Source organism: Artemia franciscana, chromosome 1, assembly GCF_032884065.1.
Source record: "Artemia franciscana chromosome 1, ASM3288406v1, whole genome shotgun sequence".
Lineage (NCBI taxonomy): Eukaryota > Metazoa > Arthropoda > Branchiopoda > Anostraca > Artemiidae > Artemia > Artemia franciscana.
In genome coordinates this window covers 60,759,043-60,772,064 of record NC_088863.1, presented here as the reverse complement: position 1 = coordinate 60,772,064, position 13,022 = coordinate 60,759,043, and the positions used below count along the sequence as shown (strand labels likewise).

Here is a 13,022-nt window from a genome sequence, read left to right as displayed (position 1 = left end):
AATTCAAAATAATGAGCTCCAGGATCTCAAACAACAAATACTTGGAGGTTGTGATTCACATCATTTTTTATAAAACTGTCTGCTAGTTTAACACATCAAACTCAATCCTCACAAGGAAAAGTTTTCATCTACAAATATGTGGCTCTTCAGTGATCCATAAAGATGTTCCAGATTGAGAGGTTTTAGTTTTATAGGTATTAGACGTCTTGGTTGTTGAGTGTGTTTACTTAATGCTTGTCCTACTCTAGTGATGCACATATTAATATAATGACTGAAGTTATGTGTACTTTTACGTAGTTGGATTTGTATGCACAAGATGGTCCGTTATTAGATCAGAATAATAAATATGGGTCTATTACACAACTAAAGTAATAAGCGTAAAATGTAATAAGGAAACTGCAAATTAAGATTTATTCAAAAAATTAAGGGAATTACGAAAACAATTTTGAGAGGTTGGTGGGTTTTCTTCTCTTTTTTTTATTTTAAGATCGATGATGTAGTTATTAGGCTTATTAATTTCGAAAAAAAGTTTTCGTCGTTTCAAAGAAATGAATAAAACGTGGAAGAGTTTCGAAAAACATTTTTTTTTTTTATTTTATTGTTGTTCATCAGCTTCTGTCCTGGCGGTTTGAAAACCTTGAATCAGTATAAATCATTTTCTTACTGTGTAACCCAGATGACTGACGAGGTTCGACTTTCTAATTTTAAAGGTTTTTCCTTTTTGATGAATCTAGATTGAAATAGATTGTCCAGCGCTTCCTCATACACCTTTGGTTGCCTGTTCAGATTGCAAAAAAAGAATTATAAAGTATGTTCTGCCAGACATGAATGCAATGGGAAAAATTCTTCGATCCTGCCCTTAATCTAGGTTTTCTGACAATTTTCCCCAAAAACAGTTTGTAATTTTTTTTTAGTAACTTGCCTGTCTTGTGGTTTATTCCCCCCCCCCCTCCGAAAGACATACGTGTAAACTGAAAAAAAGTATAGAGTGAAAGAGTAGCTTTTTTCTAACTCAGAAATTGAGCTGTGGATGTCCTGGAAAGTGTTTACAAGTTTCTGCATTTGTTCCTTATCCCCTCCCAGTTACTGGATTGAATTATACTCTGCATGTATGATAAAAAGATGTTAGATCTGCCTAATGTATGCGAAGACACACTATTATATCATAACTGCTTGATAGAGATATTATCTTTTTTTTAATGATATTAAAGAAGATATTAAAATATCTTCTTTATCAAATATTCACTATTCACTTTGTCATTTTTTTACTCGTAATTTCAATAACCTAGAGCTTCGCCACATAAAATCTGCCAAAACTTAGATTCAGTTTTTTTTTCTCTTATTTCTTCTCCATCATGGAACTCATCTCTTGCTAACTTGTTAAAGTTAATGCTTTGTGGCCTATATAAAGCATATGTTAAAATCAGCGGAAGACGTACAGTTAAAAACTTTAAAGCACATTCCTTGGCCCTAATTGGGAGTTTTGGTTTGTTATTTGAGGTTTCGTTCACCTAATTCAACGACGTTATGATATAGTGAAAACCCCCTCTTTATACCCTTTACTGTAGTATAATAAAATTACTAGAATATCTAATACACCCTAAGTAGCCTAAAGATTTAGGTGAGCTCCTGGGCTCCAGAACAAACTATTAAACTAGAACAGTGTTTTTCCCTAATTTGTGTTTTTACCCTTAAAATAAATAAATATATGAAGCAAAACCTGCGCCATCTTTAATTGTGGTTGATTCCTTTTCCCACTCCCAAGTAACATCAATCATACGCGGATGAACCATCTACAGAATCCTCATCAGCAAACCTCTAGAATGAACAAAAGCAAATATATCCGGTAACATTACAAACCTACGGACACTCGAGTTTCTCCATTTGACCTTCTTAAATCACCTTAACAGATAAGTCATTTTTTTTATCAAGGGAAATTAGTGAAATCAGGTTTAAAAATCGAGCTAGAGTCTATACCTCGACAAAAAAAAGCTTAAGTCGCTCAGTCAATTTATTGTTGAATTCCCTGTCCCAATCTTGCGATAAATTCTTTTCAGCCGGAAAATCCCCCCGACGGAAATTTCTAATGCTGGTTATTCAGATGGTATTTGTGCCATCCTATTAAGCTGGGGACTAAAGGACACAATTTATCTCGACATTTTGGAATCAACTGTTTGAAAAGCTTGAGTGGGTTTAATTGAATGTGAATTTGGGTCATTATCTTAGTATCCTTGCAAAAGTTCAGTCTTCATAGATCGAAACGTTTGATTCAAAGGACCTCCCAAGGAAATGGAAAAATTTTCGTAAATCTTTCATAATCTTCTGTTCCTCTAGGAGTAAATATCTTGGTACCCCTCCAAACTCACTATCCTTCAATTAAAGATTTCCAGTCCTATATGATTTCTAGCATCTTCATATTATCTTTGAGCAAAGCTAAAATGCTATTGTTTTCTTTTAGGACGTCCAACGATGGGGATGCTGAAAACTTCGCCGTTTATAGATGGTGTCAGAGTTCAATATCAAATTGAAAGCCACGACTCAGTTGATGAAGTTAAAATCAAATACAAACCAGTCAAGGTAAGAATACCGAAGCATTTTCGCGGTTTCAGTTTAACTTCGCTTTGACATCGTTAAGCTTGCGTATCATTAGAAACTGTCTTGGGGGTAAAATTCAGTTTGCTGATAGCAACTAAATTGCTTATACTAGGAAACTTTAATGCATTAATTCATGAATATTCTAAGAATATTCTTCGATTACAGCAACCCTAGCAAGGAGATCTAATCATGGTAAGTCTATAATGCTTGGGTTGTCAAGTTGTAAACATTATGTGTTCCTTAATGCCACAGCTCCAAAATAGATAAAGAGAATTATTTTGAGCCTCTGAAAGGCTTTAATTATTATGGTCGTACTAAAGAGACCGCAAAGTAAACCCTTCGTCTATGAGCCCTGATTCCCTTGGTCGACTATGTTCTCCCATCGGACTGTGATGCACTTGTTTCTGCTCCTCTTCAATATCAACAAATATTTAAGATCGATTAACAAGATTTCTAGCATCATGAATCGTGGTATATTAAGAGAGACTCATATTTTTTCGCAAGGTTAAATTTGATATGGGTTTAAAAGTGCGTGGTTTGAATTTTTTGCCGGTTGGTTTTTTTTCATGGACCATTTTTCTGTTGGTTGAGCTTCGCCTGGGTTGGACTGTAGATATATCTTAGTTTTCATTTTATAAATACTCTGTATAGCACATGCTACAACCATAATTGGATGCATCGCTTAGTATAATACAAATTTTCGTAATTCATTATTAAGAACAAATCTCTTGGGATGGTAAAATCAATTATCACGCTAAAATGCGGCCCTTCGTCCTAGAAGAAAGAGCAGCCTAAACTGTTGAAACTAGTGATTTTGGCGTTCCATTATAACTTTTACGAGGCCGTGGCTAATGTCTTTTTCGACTTCAGCTCTCTAGGCAAATTGTTCAGAAATTGTAACGAAAGCGTGAACAAGCTTATTAATACCGTTGTCCTGAATTTAACCAAAAAGAAGAGAGAGCATTGACATTTTGAGGTGTAACATGCTTTCCAAGTAACTGTAAAAGATACTTACTGCTCATTTGCTTAAGTTCTGTCCATCCTCATGGGAAGTTTTTGGCGCCCCAGTGAAAAAAATGCCATAGACCAGTGGTCTATGCTGTCCAGGTTGATCAGGTTGATCTTGCTGGTCCAGTTCTGATCAGTTTTATAGTATGACAAGAAAATTTTGTCTCAAATGATAAAAATTTTTAATTTACAAGAAAATAGCGTCTTGACAAACATTAACTGCGTACATTTGTTTTTTAATGCTACTTTTACGTTTCAAGTATATTTTCAAAAATCATTGCTTCGCTTAAATCGAGTGCTCCTCAGGTCGGCATTGCAGCTATGTCCCCGCAATTTCTTCCGTTTTGCAAACCCCTAAACAACTTTTTGAGAAAAATGGATATAAAAATGACTTTAGTAGATATTACTACACCCAGTGTGATGCAACCCCTTGTTCACCAAATAGAAAAGTTAAGTTGGAGACTATTGAGATAGAACTGTAAACAAATACAGAATAACAATATTGCAATTTCCACCTTACTTGAAGCATTCTAAAAAATCCTTTTCCTAATAGAAGTTGTATTCTTATAATTCTTCTAGATGGATTTAAAAACATGCTGTTATTGTGTTTATTGCCCATTGACACGCGCTTCATTCATTAGTTGGTTTCATGTGAAGTTTTTTCTCTGGGGAAAAAGTTCTCAAGTCCATTTCGTTTATATATGAGCATTCAAGGACATTAAGGTCTTTCATTTTCATGCGCGTTTGCTTAGCAACATTGCTCATAGCTATGAAGAAAACAGATCAATGTCGAAGCATTCCTTACAGAACAATATAATTATTACTCAACAGAGAAAAACTGAATGCTATATATATATATATATATATATATATATATATATATATATATATATATATATATATATATATATATATCTATATATATATATATATATATATATATATTATGTTGACACTGGTTAATGATGTGACACCAAGTCAAGGAGGGGAGGGGTGTCAATAGCCTAAAAAGTAGCTGTTGTTTGGTATAAACATAAATTTCTGTTTAAATTCAATGTTTTTGGAGAATTAAGAACCATTGTTTTTATGAGCCATGTTAGGATTGCTTTCAACCCTCTAGAAAATATCTGTGCAAATTTTTCTATGGGGGGGGGGTCAAAATTTGGTCCAGGGATTGGGGTGTTAGGCGTGAAAAAAATATGAGCTATTTCTAGAATAGCCTCAAATTCGTTAATAATGTAAAAAAAAATCTTTTGTAAAATATTGGTCTTCTAACGGGAGGGGGTCTGATGTCTTTTCTTTCACTTGAACGCTCTTGTTCAAGTTCAGGATAATACATAAAAATTGTCTTTTATGTAATATTGCAAGATAGGAAAGAATTTAACCGTTGATAAGACAATCTTTCTCTGTTTTTAGGGAACTAAATGGGAGGAGAGAGTAGCAAAAGCAGATGAGTCAGACGATGCAAAGGTTATTCATTCTGGTGCCATCATTCTGGAGAATCTAAATCTGGGAGAAATGTATGAAATAAGAATTCAAGCCAAAAACAAGTTTGGATGGAGTCGAGAATCAGACGCGCAAAAATTTGTGGCGGAAAATGGTAAGATTTTCTATTAACACATTTGGATTTAGTGATTCTTTTGGACAATCGGTTGCGTGGTCCGTAATTACCTTACAGGACCAAGAGCGAGTCCGTATCCAGGGGGGAGGGGGTTTGCCCCCCCTGAAATGTTTGTTCGTCCCGTAAAAACGTAACATAAATGTATATAAAAAATTTTTGTGCGTTTAAAAAAAAAAAAAAATTCTAGAACTCCTCCCTCTCAAAAATCTTTTTTAAGCATCCCCCCTAAATAAAAAAACCTGACCACGGCCCTGACCAAGAGTAATGGTTTATCCAGGGGATGGGCTATTGCAGCATAGAATCTTCTTTTAAACCCAATTCAAAGAATTTCCCTTGTTTTTTAACGCCAGGAGTTTGGGGACTCGCTATGAAACCACATTGGTTACCCTCATATAGGCATTAACGTTTCAAAAATTGATTTGCTAATGCATGGATAAAATAGTGATACATGTTGAGTTTTATTCATTTATTTATTTATTATTGCATTACTGCAAAACCAGTTGTACAGTAAATGTTGTCCACACCGAAAGAACATAAAAAAAAAACCTGATTCACAACAAATAAATAAATAAGATATCATAGGAAGTTTATATTGAAGAATGAGGATTTGAATAGATTTAAATTGAGAAGGAACGGGCGTAGCGGTGTTGGCCTCAGACAGGTGCTGCGGTGAGTTGTTGTTAGTATTAGTAATATTAGTAGTAGTGGTAGTGTATGAAAATACTCAATGCTGGACTATGCATGGCATACCGGAGGAGGAGCAAAAACTGACTTCGTAACAAATAAATAGAAAAGATAATTACATAGATAACCAATAATAGCTAATTTGTATTTGCATTATATGTAAACACTCAATACAATTATGTCTTCACAGACCTTGAACATATTAATACAACTCAACATAAAATCTACAGATCGCTGTACAAATCTGCCTCTTGTTACTAATTTTTGAATTAGTAAGTATTTATTACTAGCTGCTTAACTATCCTAGAATTCCGGACCCATAGGGAAGGTTGAAAGCAGAGATTTAGCAAACTGGAATAAGAAGTAAGATTGGAATTTTCTTAATTTTTTTGCAACTATTTTGTATTGGTACAAGGACTTCACACGGCTTTTCTTTTTTTATAGGATATTAAGAAAATTATTGAACTATCTAGGACATCAGGCCCCCCTCTAGGTCTATTCACACCTAAAAGTCATGATTTTGTAAGATACTTTTTTAAGTTGTTTTAAAATTATGAAGTTTGAAGGCATCCTCACCGCATCGTCAGTGTTGCCATATTGACCCATGAAAATAAGTTGTTAGCACTAATTATTTATATTTGACAGCGCTTTTCATGTGTAAAAGTTCAAACATTAGCAATCAGTATATTTTCAAAGATCACTGCGACTTCAAAGGAAAGGTGCATCTTCCTAAGGAGCATTGTGCCATGTGTTTTTTGTTTTGTATTGTTTTTTCTCAGCCTCGACTCCTTTTTTTAATTTGCAGTCCTGCACTTTAATACCAAAAGCTACATGAATATACATGTAGGTTTTTTCCATTGACAGTTGAATTCCAATTTTTTCTTAATTTTTTTTAAGATATATAGACTATGGCTGAGTAATTTTTCGCTTAACTAATTCATATCATCAGATTTGATTTCCACTGTCTTTGCTACTTGAAGAGATGATAAGGAATAGACACCATAAGCAGAACTTTCCATGAGGAGACGACGCCTTTCAATACGAAAAAGACAAGTTTTGTTTTTATATGGATTTGTTTTAATTAGTATGTGATCGCTTGAAATTTTACTTTTAAATGTGAATTGACTAAAATATACCAATTCCTAATAGGATTTATAATTAAAGCAAACATTGTGTCAACAGGTCAAAGCTTTGTCTTCATGCCAAAATTTCTTAATGAAAGAAGTTCAGAGAAGTTGAAAGAGTTATGGCTGGTAACAAACGGCCGTGTTCTAGCCCAGTAAAAGGACAGGACAAATGTTCGTCTTGTGCAATTCATTTAAGCGAGGAATCAAGCGCTATGAATTGTGATGATTGCAATTGCTGGTTATGTATCGAATGTCTTGAGCTCTCGGAACCAGAATACATCTTACTTACAAAAATGACTCGTCGTATGGGTTGTCAATGGAAATGTCCAATGTGCAAGGGAAACACCCAAGTGAGCAATGCTAATGCCTCCGAGATTGCACGAGTTGTCGATGCGTCTATTAAGAACTCTCTTAGTGGTTTTGAGAATGCAGTAATGACCCTAGATGTTAAGATTAAGGAGGCGGTTAAGGACTCTTTGCTAGTTTTAAAGATGAACTTAAATCGGAAATTGACACTCAGTTTAAGGCAATAGAAGATAGGATTCAGACTCTTGAACAATCCTCAGGAATGGCAAAGGATAATAACGCCTTAAAAGATTTAGTGACCGCCGAAGTAGCTATATTGAGAGAAGCTTTAGATGAACAGTTCGAAAATCTCGTAAAGGCAATGATTGCCGAGGATCGTGAAAGACAAAAAAGAAAACTTAATATAGTGGTCTTCGGAGTTCCTCCACAAACTGATGATGCCCGATTGTACGTGATTATTTGGCTAACGATTATGGAATCCCTGATGTTACTGTCCTGAATGTTCGCATACTAGGAAACGTAACAACCGCGCCAGGACCCAGTACTCAACATCCTATCCCGATTATCTTCTCAGTGGCAAATTTCAAACTAAAGAAATTAATCCTTCCGGAATCTTTCGAAAGAAAGGGTGCCATTCAATTTAGAAATGACCTGTTAGAGCATGATCGCGACAATTCATACAATCTTTGAAACAGACAAAGATTGTATGAAGAACTGCATAAGAGAAGATTGAATGGGGAAGTGGACATAGTAATCAGAGGAAATAAGATTGTGTAAAAAAAACTACCAGACCCTTGTGACGCGTCAGTCACCGTCGCAGGAGAATGTCATGGAACCATAGATATATCTGGTACCCCTTTAAGACTTGTAAATAGTTCTATAAGTAATGTTTCCATTTGTGATAGTACTAGTGAAGTTGGCTCTGTGAAATATACAGAAACTGAATCGTATGTTAGTGCTAGATCGGATACCAGAAATTATGAACCCATATCAGATACCATTTCTTTTAAATCATGTGATTCTGGATCAAGCGAAGCTAATGACGACAATACTATTATTGAAGGACTTATGGTACTATATAGCAATGTAGACTGTATTACCACAAAGATGAACGAAATTAAGTCGGTGATGTCAACGAGGTATGAAGTAAGTGTTTCTGCTTTCACTGAGGTGAAACCTAAACATACTGCATTTGCTCTTACTGACACACAAATTCAAGTGCCTGGATTTGAGCTACTTTCAATCTGTCAAAGCCAAAGGGTAGAGGGATAGCAGTGTATGTCAGATCTCCGCTCCAGGTAAGAGCTCTTACAGTAAATTCAGATTACGAACCTTGGGTTGAGCAAATATGGATAACGATTCTGCAGCGAAGTCTCCCTGTAGTCATAGGCTGTTTTTATAGAAGTCCCAGATCCCCTTGTCAGACAAGTTCCCTTCTAGCAATTGCATATTCTATTAATAATGTCATGAAGCAACATTATAAGAACGTTCTTATTGTTGGAGATTTTAATTTACCGGAACTACAGTGGATTGATGGGTTTGCTGTTGCAGAAGAGATTGAAAACTCAAATTGCCAACTTCTGGAGTGCCTTCATGAACATTCGCTATACCAAGCAATTGACTTTCTGACCAGGTATAGAAGTGGGCAGAACCCAATCCTAATAGATCTTTTTTTTATTAATGACCATGAGACGCTCATTAGTGTCGACTCGGAACCACCATTTGGAGCGAGTGACCATGTTGCAATTACTTGTAGGCTTAGATTGTACCCACAAAAGGATAATTGGATTAAGCATGTGTACACAAATTACAACCAGGTCAGACAAGAGTTAGCACACCAGGATTGGTCATTCATTGACGATAGGAATATGGAGGAGGCTTGGCTTGATATGAAAAGGGTTTTAATTAAAGCAACAGAAAAACATACAGTAATTTCCTGGAAAAGAAGACCCAAAACCCTACCATTTATCACTCGTGATGTCAAGCAAGCTGTACGTAAAAAGAAGAAGTATTGGAGCAAATATAAAAGTAACCCCTCCCATGAAAACTATGAGAAATTTAAACAAACCCAGAATAAAGTTAGGTATCTCACGAGAAAGCTTACGACTTAATATGAAGAGGGATTGGCATTGGATTCAATATCTAATCCTAAGAGATTTTGGAAGTATGCTTCAGCTCGGAATCCGGGGAGACACTCAGTTACGGAACTACTTGTGAATGGCAATATAGTTAGTACCCCAAATGATATAGCAGCTGAATTGAGTAGACAATTTAAGTTGGTGTTCACGCCTCCAGACGATGCCCCCTTACCAGAGGTACCAGAATATTCTATTGAGGAACCTATGCAAAGATAACTGTGGTTGCCTCTGGTTTGGAGAGGTGTCTGAAGTTTCTTAATACTAACAAATCAGTTGACCCTGATGAATTTCACCCACGAGTATTGAAAGAAGCTCATGTGGAAAGTCCTCAAGACTGGCGGAATGCTAACGTTACACCTGTACACAAATGGGGTAGCCACAACAGCATTTCCAATTATCAACCCATTAGTCTTACATCTGTCGCTGGTTAAATCTTAGAAGGAATCGTGAATACTCACATTGTCGAACACCTGACCCCCAATGAGCTGCTCGATGATAGTCAGCATGGCTTTAGACATGGACGCTCGGTTGAAACTAATTTGATTGATGCGTATGATTATGTTACTTAGCATCTAGATCAAGCAATCCCTGTCGACTTGGTTCTAATTGATTTTGCGAAAGCCTTCGATAAAGTATGTCACCGTCGACTAAGGATCAATTTATTTGCAATTGGAATACATAATGAAATCGTAGAGTGGGTGCTCCAGTTTCTTTCTGGGAGAAAGCAAAGGGTGAAAATATTTGGAAAAAATGGACAGGTATTCTTTTCAGAAGAGGTGCAAGTATTAAGTGGAGTGCCCCAGGGAACCATCTTGGGACCAACTTTATTCAACATTTATATTAATGGTGCACCAACCACAGTCAAAAATAAAATAAGTCTTTATGCTGATGACTCCAAACTCATTGGACCTGTCGATACACCCGAAAAGAGAGCCTCTATGCAGAATGACCTGTGGGTACTTTCCCATTGGGCAACTTTGTGGAGGCTTAAATTCAATGTAAATAAATGTCGAACAATCCACTTTGGAAAGAAAAATGAGAAATGCCCTTATCATATGTTAGGGATGGATGGATCGAGACAGACTATTTTCTCATCTGAAGCGGAGAGAGACTTGGGGGCATAGTCGATAGCGAATTAAATTCACTATACACACACAGACAGCTGTAGCCAAAGCACTCCAAACCCTGGGCGTTATAAAAATAACAATCACTATTAGGTCACCTATGGTGATGACTAAATTATATAAGGCATTGGTCAGGCCTAATTTGGAGTTTGGCATGTGTGTTGCTAGCCCCTTCAACAGAGGTGACCAGCAGAAGTTAGAAACAGTTCAGAGACGGGCTACGAAAGCAATTGAGGGATGCAAATACTTAAACTACTCATCCGTCTGAAGAGGCTGAAACTCCCCACTCTTGTCTACAGACGTAAAAGGGGTGACATTATTATGACGCATAAGCTCCTGAATTATAACTCTCCAATAAATAAGCTATTTCAACTTGACCAGTCTGTCAGAACTAGGGGGCATAGTTGGAAACTATGTCAGAAGAGAGCTGCCAGTAGACTACGCAATAACTTGTTCACTTACAGAATAATGAGTTTGTGGAATTCTCTCACGGAAAAAGTGGTCACTACCCCCAGTACTGCTGCCTTTAAAAGAGCCGTTGATGGAGAATGGTCATCAAAGCCATGGCGAACTGAGTGGGATACCATTGAGACGTCTAACCATCGTCATCACTAACCAGCGATTCTACAGAATTTAATCCTTATTTCGCTGAACCATGCGATTTAAGGTAATTGACGTATTCTGTTTATCCCAATTTCCGCCCATGTTATTATTGCCGGTTAATTCGGAAAAATTAGGAAAAATGAAGTATTTTTAACTTATGAGCAGGTGATGGGATCTTAATGAAATTTGATGTTTGGAATGATATTGTGTCTCAGAGTTCTTATTTTAAATCCCGACGGGATCTGAAGACATTGGGGGGAGTTGGAGGGGGGAACCTAAAATCTTGGACAACACTTAGAGCGGAGGGATCGGGATGAAACTTGATGGGAAAAATAAGCACAAGTCCCAGATACATGATTGACATAACCGGAACGGATCCGCTCTCTTTGGGGTAGTTGGGGGGGGGGGGGGGGGGTAATTCAGAAAAATTAGAAAATAATGAGGTATTTTTAACTTACGAACGGGTGATCGGATCTCAATGAAATTTGATGATTAGAAGGATGTCGTGTCTTAGAGCTCTTATTTTAAATCCCAACCGGATCTGGTGACATTGGGGGGGGGGGGAGAAACCAAAAACTTGGAAAACACTTAGAGTGGAGGGATCGGGATGAAACTTGGTGGGAAAAATAAACACAAGTCCTAGATACATGATTGACATAAACGGAACGGATCCACTCTCTTTGGGGTAGGTGGGGGGGAGGGTATTTCTGAAAAATTAGAAAAAATGAGGTATTTTTAACTTACGAACGGGTGATTGGATCTCAATGAAATTTGATATTTAGAAGGATATCGTGGCTCAGAGCTCTTATTTTAAACCTGACCGGATCTGGTGACATTGGGGGGGATTTGGGAGAGGGAAACCTAAAACTTGGAAAACACTTAGAGTGGAGGGATCGGGATGAAACTTAGTGGGAAAAATAATCACGAGTCCTAGATACATGATTGACATAACCGGAACGGATCCGCTCTCTTTGGGGTAGTTGGAGGAGGGTTAATTCTGAAAAATTAGAAAAAATGAGGTATTTTTAACTTACGAAGGAGTGATCGGATCTCAATGAAATTTGATAATTAGAAGGATATCGTGTCTCAAAGCTCTTATTTTAAATCCTGACTGGATCTAGTGACATTGGGGGAAGTTAGGGGTGAGGGAACCTAAAATCATGGAAAACGCTTAGATAGGAGGGATCGGGATGAAACTTGGTGGGAAAAATAAGCAGAAGTCTTACATACCTGATTTACATAATTGGAACGGATTCGCTCTATTAGGGGGGGGGGGGGGTTAATTCTCAAAAATAAGAAAAAAGACGTATTTTTAACTTACGAAGGAGTGATCGGATCTTCATGAAACTTCATATTTAGAAGGACCTCGTAACTCAGATCTCTTGTTTTAAATCTCAACCGGATCAAGCGTAATTGGGGGGGGGGGCAGTTGGGGGGACCGGACATCTTAGAAAACACTTAAAGCGGTGAGATCAGGATGAAACTGGATGGGAAGAATAGAAACCTGTCTAATATACGTGACTGACATAACCGGACCGGATCTATTCTCTTTGTTGGAATTGGGGGGGGGGGAGGGGTAATTTTGAAAATTGAGGTATTTGTAACTTACGAAAGGGTGACCAGATCTTAATGAAATTTGATATTTAGAAGGATCTTGTGCTTTAAAGCTCTAATTTTAAATTCCGACCAGATCCTGTGACATTGGGGGGAGTTGGAGGGGCAAACCGGAATTCTTGGAAAACGTGAAAATTGGGGTATTTTTATCTTACGAATAAATGATCTGATCTTAATGAAATTTGATTTTTAGAAAGAATTC

At 36.9% G+C, this 13,022-nt stretch overlaps 1 protein-coding gene across 1 annotated transcript in view; it reads left to right on the top strand.

Moving 5' to 3' along the window:
* LOC136032300 (neural cell adhesion molecule 2-like) overlaps positions 1 to 13,022 on the top strand; it is a 145,022-nt gene that overhangs the window by 96,494 nt on the left and 35,506 nt on the right. Inside the window, exons 9-10 of the mRNA XM_065712587.1 lie at positions 2,459 to 2,577; positions 5,020 to 5,203. Of these exons, the coding sequence (XP_065568659.1) occupies positions 2,459 to 2,577; positions 5,020 to 5,203 (303 nt within the window). The remainder of the gene's footprint in view (positions 1 to 2,458; positions 2,578 to 5,019; positions 5,204 to 13,022) is intronic.